This window comes from Temnothorax americanus, unplaced genomic scaffold (genome assembly GCF_048541705.1).
Source record: "Temnothorax americanus isolate GAGA-0224 unplaced genomic scaffold, ASM4854170v1 Scaffold2, whole genome shotgun sequence".
NCBI classification, from domain to species: domain Eukaryota; kingdom Metazoa; phylum Arthropoda; class Insecta; order Hymenoptera; family Formicidae; genus Temnothorax; species Temnothorax americanus.
The window spans coordinates 6,993,452-7,003,831 of NW_027509338.1; the positions used below are offsets into that span (position 1 = coordinate 6,993,452).

General features: G+C 38.4%; 1 protein-coding gene across 1 annotated transcript in view; it reads left to right on the forward strand.

The window, feature by feature from the left end:
• The window catches only part of LOC143896872 (GAS2-like protein pickled eggs), a 62,120-nt gene extending 54,659 nt beyond the window's left edge, over nt 1–7,461 (forward strand). Inside the window, exon 8 of the mRNA XM_077404988.1 lies at nt 3,392–7,461. Within this exon, the coding sequence (XP_077261114.1) occupies nt 3,392–4,338 (947 nt within the window). The 3' untranslated portion in view covers nt 4,339–7,461. The remainder of the gene's footprint in view (nt 1–3,391) is intronic.
• The last annotated feature ends 2,919 nt before the right edge of the window (nt 7,462–10,380 follow it).

Below are 10,380 nucleotides of genomic sequence, written 5' to 3' on the forward strand. Positions count from 1 at the left end.
ACAAAATTGTTTGTCTAGATAAGGCACAAACGATATTTATAACTATAATATCTATAGAATCACATAATGAGATGTATCTTACTATTCTTTTCGAGCAAAATGAATTTATCAGAATAATTGCAGAAAAATCATACCACATCTGATTACAAGAATCATTATCTCGTTATTTTTATTTTTCTTATTATTTTTAGATTAGATCGTATCTTAATTCCACTTTTTCTCAAATGTTTATTGCGCTATCACTCGAAAACACGTGTATATGGATATATATATATGATGTGTAAATGTATGTAAATGCCCGCAGTGTGTACTCAGAGCTCAGGTCCGTGGGTTCGCTAAGCCCAAATGACTGTGAGGATCAGTCATCCCTGCGGGATTTTATTAAGATTTACGCGAAGCCGCCAGAGGCGACCTCCGGCGATTCCTTCATTTACATCGATATCTCTAATTTATGCGACGACGCTAGAGCACGCGTACATTTCAAAAACATGCATCGAGGCACTTGACTTGTTTTAACGGCAATGAGATATGCACGCGATGTGCTCTCTGATGCGCGTCAGCACGTTCGCGATACCGAGCGTTTCGCTTCGGTTTCGAAGGAGATCTGCGTTCACTCGGGCGAGAGAGAACTTCTTTCTGGCATCGAGAGTAAAAACAAAATCGCGCGACGATTAAGACAAGCAGGCGAGACAACCGTGAAAGTGTATTAAGAGCTACGAGTCTTTTTCGGACGTTCAAAGGATTAAATTGATTGTTGGAAGGCTGTCTTCTGAGAAGAAAATTTACAATTATTATCCTCCTGTTATCTTAATCGCGTGCTGTATATTTTGAATATTGTAAATCATTGTCTTATTTTAACAGGTCAGAATATAAAAAAATTAAAAAAAGATTGAAAGTTACAAGAAACGATCTCATGCATGCTCATTTGTCACGTCGTGCATAAAGTATTGTCGAGAATGGGATCTGGTAACGATGTGCAATTTTTTAAAGCAGCAAAAAGAATTTCACGATTTCACTGAATTCGTGTTCCAACATTAGCGTGTCGTCGTCATGTGACAATATTCAACGTAACACAGTAATTTATACTTGGCTAATAGGTTCCTACATGAGATAAAAATACAAGGCGGCTAATTTCTCTCGTTATGTTTTGTTTTGCCAGTAAAATCACTTATTCTTATATTATGATTAAAATTTTAGATGTGAAACTGATGTTTTCTGACTAGCCTGCTAGTGGAATTTTTCGTAGATGAAAGATAAGCTCGCTCTTAGAATTGAATCTCTTTTGTGAAAATAAAATTGCAGATCTACTGATATAGATGAAAGATTTAGAGGCTACGTTAAAGAAATCTATAATTTTCTCGTTATAAACCATAAATCTCGTAAATTATGCACGTACTTTTTTTATATGCTATAAACATCTTATACGATATCAAACGGATACCGTGATATCGAACCTAATATTAACTGCGTTTATAGCAAGAACGTCAACGCAGGTTTCTTCAACAAATTCTGCACTTCGTAATTCATTTGCGTAATTTTAATAACAAGTTCCAAGGACTCGTTAGATCGATGAAGGTTGAATCCGGTTTGACCAGCAGCGTGTTACTAGGACGAGATCTCGAAATAGATTTTCGATTCTCGGATTTTAATTACAAGTTACGTGCGTGCGAAACGTATATCCACACTGTAGCTCAACAATCTCTAACCGGACGCGTTAATATTTATGCGAACGTCGGTTTGCCGACCGGATTAAAAAACGCAATGCGTTATCGAGAATTTGATCGACTCTTCTAAACTAACGAAGATTAAATTCAACGTGATCGGCGAACCGTATTTCGGGATGTCGTTCCTTTCTTTCAGAGTTAGCGAAGGAGATTTTATGATGATCGTTTTCCCATTTATACGTTTGTTCAGAACGAATCGACCTTTCGAATGGCCATTCTGCCATTTTCACGCGTGACATCGATACAGAGATTAAAAAATCTAATTTCTCCTCTTCGGCGAAGAATGGACTTTCTCTGTGGTTTAGACGTGGGTGCGTACAAAATGTGCGAAAATGAAATGTGGGACGAAATGCAATGTAGTGACATCACTTCATGAGAAACAACACGATAGTCGATTCTAATTTCATATAGCAACATGCCAAGATGTAACTTCCAAGTTCAATATTTTATGTGAGGAATATGCATTTCTTATAATTATAAATGGTGCAAATTCAGTGGGAAAATTTGCAGTGTAATTTTGTTTATCATCATTTCTCTTTCAGTGGTAGATAAAAATTGTTTATGAAGCTTGATAATAGAAACCTTACATGCCTGAACAAAATTGATGAGCTCAACATTAATAACAGTTATTATATAATGTAACATAAATTATGTAAAGTCAGCGGAACATAACGGTGACATCTATATAAAATTTTACGTAACGAGTTACATAAACATTGTATAGAAAAAGCCTTGTATTACATAAAGCAGTAGAAAATTTATGGTAACCATTCCTGGAAGTCCCGATGAAGGATTTAATTTGTCTTGGATTTTATACTTATTTTCGTCGCACGTGTATCTCGATGCAAATCGAGAGGATCAACACTCTCAATTATGTCAGGACCTGTTTCTTGCTTATGATAAATGTATGCTGAACGAAGAGATTGATTAATTTGGTCATTTATATATTGCTTCTAAATCACACGAGTTCGTGAAAATTAACACCTCCCGATAATAAAAAAAAAATTAGGCCTAGTCCCGAATATCAAGTGTTGTGCGCGTGGTTGTCGAAAATGTCGCTACAATGATACGCTAATAGGTTGCTACGCACGGAAACGACGAGATTGAAATGCTAATTACAAAATTGTACACATTGTATAACATTTTACTTATGTAATTCGTGGTTCTTAGTTTTTTTAATGATGGGAACAGAGACATTTTTTTGGAGCTGTTGCGGTTAATTAATGAATTTTACGAACTAATGAATTTTAATAAACATTGCAATTACAGTATATAATAAATATAATAATAACAATTCATGATAATGATAGCAATGCTATAAAGATTTGTGTTATGTGAGAATAATGAAAACGTTAAAGTTAACTTTTCAGAGAAGAAAAAAAATTGATTCCGTTTTTTACCTACATTTATATCAGTACTTGCTAAAATTATTAGTTATGTGATTATGCTTGGTGTATATTTAAATTATATATTTTTTCTATTTTTTAATTACTGGAGATAAAATTATTTAGTATTTGATTTGTCTTTCATGAACGTTTTAATATTATTCTTGATCTGTTCTAAGATCATTTGAGTCTTACAATCAATGTCGAAATAGCAAAATAGCTAATTAATTATGGATTAAGGATTTCCTGCGTAAACACGCGTCTTCCCTTTTTCTGTTTCAGAGCAACCTCCAAAGGCGGAACCCGAGGAAAGATCTGGCGTGGAGACCGACAGCATCGAGACTGGATTGCGCAAGGTAGTCCGGAAAGACAGGCTAGTGAGTCCCTTACGGGTCTCATCCCCGTCCAGGAGCGCGACATCCTCGTCGACAGGCGACAGGACTCCCCGCGCTGGTTCTATCGCGCGAGAAAACAGTAACTTATCTAAAGCATCGTCCGGTAGCAAAACGCCTAAGGACAGCAATTCCAGCCCGGAAGGTAGCCCATTGAACCGAGGAGGCTCGATTCGCAGCAAGGCCAACGGAAGCTACGGGACGCTACGAAAGTTAACGCCGACTGGAAGTCTCAGCAAGGTGTCGTCACCGATAACCACACCCAAGTCCTCCAAAGCGCCAGTCGGTAGTAGTGCCACATGGAACGGCCGACAGACCAGGCGGCGAGCCAGCATCCAAACGGACACCTTCTTGGATCCGAGATCTACGCCGGTCACATGCGCCACGACGCCGAGCTTCTCGCGAAAAAGTCCGGGTAGACAGAGCCTGCAATCCCGGCCAAGCCCGAATTTCGGTGTCCAATATGACAGAAATGGAAGGAGAATCAGGACCGCTACAGGCACCGCTTCCCTTCAGTCGTCGCCCACTAAGGCGACGAATCCGTTACTCGATCAAATCTTACAGAAACTGGGCGACTTGAAGGACGAGCGTCAGATGGTGCAGAAGCTGCAGGGCCTCCTGAGGGACTACCAGACCAGTTCGACTGACGGTGTCGCGGATATGGATTTTGCCAAAGTGTGGGTGGATAGTAACGGTGCGATGACAGTGCCCCAGGACGTTCAGGTATCGGTAAGTCCTAGAAAGGATCCGAAACCCCAGGAAGGATGCTCAAGGATACCGGTACCCCGTGCTCTCTCCTATAAGAGACCGATGTCCGTGGCGTCGGACAGCGTTTGAGGGTGGTTCTGCCCTTTCGACCATGAAGATCGAGATACACCAAGTAGCCTTCGCGTGTTAGGCTAAGTTAGACTGTTCAAGTAGATGCTGACGTCAATGAGAGCAACCAGGCACGCGCGTAGTAATTACGTTTCTTATCAAGCCGTGCTTGATTCTTGATTCAATTTAATAGTTGAGGTCGGACGTTTCGATCACAATAAGGATAGGAATATATTTTATAGCTGGACAATTTAATAAAAAAGTATTTAAAAGATTCAAAGATTTATAGCTTACCTACAGATTGGTAGAAATGACGAGTAAGAAAAGATCGAGTATGATGATGAAGATTGAATTTCATTGATCATTTTTGGTCTTCGGTCAGTATTAAAGATAAAACATTAAAATGATAATTTTCAATTAACACTACTTTTTCTTGCTTTTAATATTGAAAAAAAAAATGTTTTTAAATATATTATCTTCCAGAAAAGTCAATGCTTTTCTATATAAAAAATTAGACTACAAGATTACAAATTAATTACTTTTGTTTTGACAAGTAAAATTCCATAAAGTTTTGATTCAAGGACTTGAAATTTAAATTTATTAAATCAGGTGTTTCCAAAAATTAAAAATCTAAACTTCCACAAGTTTCGGTATTCTGAAGTTTAAATCTCGAAAAGTTGTAATAACATTGCCTGTCGTTTAAATGTTTGTGTTTTACGCTTGAATTATCGTCACGGCAAATGGTTCGATGTTTAGAATGTTGCTTTCTATTTTTGCTCTTCGTCTACCTTCAACGACTATCATCGCAGATCGAAGACGTCCGACCGGAGAGAAACTTAACGGGCCTTAACGGTACGGGGTCAATCAGTTAGTAGTTCTTAGTAGTCGCGTATCAGGGTGGTGCTTAGATGGTGCTGAAGAATGAAACGATGTTTACGATAGACATTGAAAAAGAGATAGACAGAGACAAAGGGAGGGTGGAATGAGTCGGAAATTCGTCTCGTGAACGAGTTTTCAGTTGATCAATGCAATCAAAAGTGGGCAATTAGCTATGACGAGTCTTGCGTTAATGACTTTCCAATTAATTCACTTCCAGTCATTTAATTGCATCCCATATGCTATTGATTATTGGCCTTAAAACAATAATCCTTAGATTAGCACGTCAAATTTTTTAAAAACAGAAATTGCATTGTTAAGCAATTATCGTTGAGAATATATATCGAAAATCCTGATCATTTTTTCCCTAAAATATTTTACTTAATGAATCAAAGTGTGATACTTTAAGGGTTGATACGATCGATTGACGATACCGATCTCCAAGATCACGCGATCGGAAAATTTGAACAATCGTCGAAGGAGCGTGGCAATTGTACGCTCAATTGTTTTTACCGTTCCCGATAACGCCTAATCATTTTTATTTAAACAATTATATAGTTTATCGGATATATTTATCAAAGATGATTTATTATACGTTAACGATCTCGCTGAAGAAGAGGAAAAGAATGGAAGAGAACGAGAAAGATGAGAAGGAATTGATTATAGACATTGAAGATCGAATAAGAAATCCCTTGAATGGAAAATCAAACGTACCCTCCTTCCCCTCCCCATCCGCTCAATCTGGAGCAGACTGCATTATGTAGATAGCGACGTGTGTCGTCGAACGAATGCCATTCCAGTGTTTAACTGTTTTTTATACCAAACGCAAGCGTAGCGCCAAGTTTTTTACCAAGTGTCTTAGTAACGGATTAAGGTGGAGAGAAAAAGGTTTATTTTATCGACAAATAACACGGAAGAGGGATATTTTTTAGTATCACAGTGTGTGTAGTAGACGGTCATGTACGACGGCTGCGAGTAAAAACGTTTCCGATATTCCGGACGATGATATTGTCCGTCTTTTCTCCGTTTGTTTCCGCCGCCGGAGCTTTTTAGGAAAATCTTCTTTAATTGTCCGCTAAATGTACGTTTTACGGTCGATCACTATAGGAAACACGCGAGAATCGAGGCGAATATCCCGATACAGCGCGGATTATTCGCGCCAGACTCGAGCCGTCTTGCCTTATTCGGAATTCGAGCGATTTCCTATGTACGTCTTACGCGTATAAATGACGTGTATCGTGTTTTATATATACGCGCGCACGTATATACGCAAACTAACATTGCCTGTAAATAATCTCTGCAAACAATTTTCTGTGAACAAATCTTTTGCCCGGCTTATAATTATTAAATTGATCTCTAGTCTGTAGACGGCCATTGCGTGTACCACTTAGCTCGCTTCGAAAGGGCTTACGATGATGTCCAGTGAATGTACACACATACACGTAACGGATGGTTGGGGAAACACGGCTTACCTGCGACTGGAGTTCGGTGCTGCGCGGACAAGGCGTTCCGTTCCATCTTATGTAAATATAACGAATGCGTTTGTTAGAAGCATATCTTCGTTTTCTAAGCGTAGAATATATTCTGCTAAGTTAAGTTGACTTAACCCTTCGATAATCATCGTCGCGATTAACACGAGTTATTTGTTGCATCTCGTTAGTTTACGAAAAAACGAACGAAATAATACGTATTTTTATATTTGAACTTCTCGATACGTAGAACGCTAGCGTAGTATGCGGAGAAATTCTTTGGAAGCTATATTAAGTAAATCAAAAGTCGCGCTTAAATAATAATGCAAGTATGTCGATGTTATGTGGCGTGCGCATATCCCATGATAATTCTTCGCATTTTCACGGAGAATTGAGTATCCGTCGTTGAAGGGTTAAGTATATGCGAAATACTGACTATTACCGAACACTATTCTCAGCGAAAATCAGAGGCAACCGAGCACTGGAGAGATTCATATTGCATGCATGCGAGCAAACGTAAGATATTTGCGTTGATTTTGTCCAGAAAGAAAGTCATACTTTTCTCAAACCATCTTTCTTAAAGCATCAATCCTATAAGTTTGAATTTAATTGATGTTATCATCTGCGTATTTTTCAATTCTGAGATAGAACAAGAAATAAGCATATGGAACAATAAATCTGCATATGGAAAAACAAATAAAAAACTATATTTGCCTAAATATTGGAAAAACCTATATTTGTTCACATATTGAGGAATCGCACGATGGAGCAATGCAGCAGTGAAATCTCGAGTACTCGCGCATCAATATTCGATAACCCGGTCGATCCGAGACAGTCCCTGCGTTTTCGCGAAAATTGCGCTCGGCCGAGTTTCGCTTTTCTTAAGAGTCATAGCACCGTAAGAGCATACCAGAATGATCTGGTAATAAGAGAAATAAATATTACTCGTTTCCTCGTTACAGCGCGCAGTATCTTAAGCGCCAGACGGCTAATCCTTAGTCTTAAGCTTTTGTAACCCCAGCGATTTCACGGCCGTGCGTCAACGATTAAGCAATATCGATGATTATCCCAATATTAATATTATTATTGCAGCTATCGCTATGATGACGACGATTATTATTAGTATTATCATTATGATTATTGTCATCAAGAGGATAACGAAGATTAATTGCTATTATTATTATATGCAACGTTGCCTATGTTACATTATTTTATCTACGAACAGTTGTAAATTGACCAAAAACTATATAAAAAGATTAATAAAAGGCCTTAACAAAAACCCCACACACAATTGTTGTCCATTTTAATTTTCTCTCTTTTTACATTGACTTTATCTTTTAGTCGATCTACACCGCTGCCATAACAGAAGACTGGACATAATAAGTTCAATGAAATATCGTTAATAAATCATATTTTCCTGGCGTAAGTTCTGTCTTTATTGCAATTTACTTATGTTTTTCGGGAAATAAATATATGATTAACAATATTATAAAATAGGATTTTTTTAAATATTTACTTGCGAGGAACCGAGAGAAATCATACGAAATTTGGTCGTATTTTCCGGGTTTTTTTCCGCAATAAGGCGAGAGAGTATGCGGAGCCCGTTATGAGGTCCAGTACCACACGGACGGGCGGCCTTGCCGCATATGGCGAGACGGCTCTCCTCGAGAGTACCAACAATGGTGTATACGAGAGCGGTGTATGTTTGCCTGTATGTGTGTGCATTAGTATGCACACACGCCTCCCCTCGAGTCCGAGTGCGCGCGAATCTCGGAAGGAGCCATTTTTGAAACGTCCAGCCGTCGTGCGAGAGATTTACGATCGACCGTAGTAGTCTCGATAATAACAGCGACGATTGGGTCGGAGTTTATAGGTATTAGCATAAAAGCCGCGCGAGAGCGCTCGTATCTATTTTCTCTGGTCAACGAGAGTTCTTTTTTTCGTCAATTCCAAGTGATTTTGATCACTCCAAAAAGAATTGTCTCGCGGCGGCTTGGAATAAACGAGAAAAATCACCCGTGAATTTTTGTCTAAGAATTTAAATAAAATGTACCGGTGACCAGAATATTTAAAGATAAACAATTTAAAGTCACAATAGTCGTAATAGTGTTATATGTCCGCAAAAGTATTACGTATTAGTGCAGGGAATTATTACACCAATGCTTACTATAATCATTAAAATTTTTGCTAACTGTCAATGATAAATCTTTAAATTATTTTGTATATTATTTCCATGCAATAGTCTTATAATTTGCCGTCATACATAAGTCTTATTAATACTAATTGGCGATCATGTTACATTATTAACCGGGGATCGTTAAACGTTGGCGTCGCGTATAAAAGTCATACTTAAATTCACGTCTCACTTTCCACTTTACTTTAAGAGAAAAGGTATTTAGATTACATGAGCGGGTGCGCGCCGTGAAATATTTACTTTTGGTAATATATACGTGATTTTTTAACATCAGGAATTCAATTGCGAACTTTGCGTCGGAGCATAACAATTTTATGGCAAATTTTATATCTACCATAAATATTACGTAACAAATAGATATACGGGTTGTAAAGGCCCAGGTGGAGACAGAGGATTTAACGGGCGAATACGTGTAGAAACGAGATCTGGCAAAAAAATTAGACGACTGACTGCAAGCGATAATACTCGTACCGGTCCAGCTGCTCGATCGTGATTAACGCCGATAGACCGGGTATCGCGCGCTTTGTCGTTACTCTGAGAGTATCGAGGAGGGGACACGCGATTTTTGTCAACGTGTGGAATTTTAACGGGTGCCTCTCTTAGCGGAGCCAGCCTTCGCGGTATTATATGTTTCGCGTTTTTCGCTTTGGCCGTAATAACGTTTACGTCGCGGTGAAAGTACTCCCACGCTCTCACGCTGATGACCTTACCTCATCCAAATTTGCGCCACGATTTTATTGCCGGCGAACACGCGGATTGCGTATAAATAGAACGCGCCACTCACGCACACGTACGCGCGCATGCATTCTCGTAAGAATTATTTACGTGACGACGCGTGAGCAAATCTTAATTCCCAACAAGAAAAAATGGCTCAAGATCGTCCCATCTCGGGGGACGCGTTACATTTTCTATAAAAATGAGATATGAGAAAAGATGCCCTTGTGTCGTCGAAGGACGCACAATAAAATATATCATGAAATAATCGTAAAACGTGCTACGATAAAAAATATCAAATATGCATTGCAATCATTTGCACCTGTGTGAGAAAATATACACACGTATATCTTAAAGGAAATGAAATTAATCTATGTCAATCTTATTTACATTCCAAGATCATTACTTTGCAAAATAAATATTTGCGAAGTCGGAATTACAGCCGCAATTCTCGAATTAATGCCAGATACGATTTTTCATTGACATCAGAATGCGATAAGATTAGTAGTATGTGTTTTAACTACTGACACTCACGCAGATATTTATAATGTAATATAAAATATGAGACGCGTATATATAGGTATATTTAGAAGCGGATATATTAGCGAAATTGATTTGTCACGCTACATCTTTCTCTTGTTGTGTGTATCTTCATATGCGTCTGCGGTACGAATGTAATAACGCGTGGATCATGGAGCGCTAATGACACTGCCGTTTCGATACGATCAAATTTACACAATTAGTTATTCGATAAATAATCAAAGGTAGGCGAGACGCGTAGATTGCGCGTGGAATACAAGGCGCGTATTA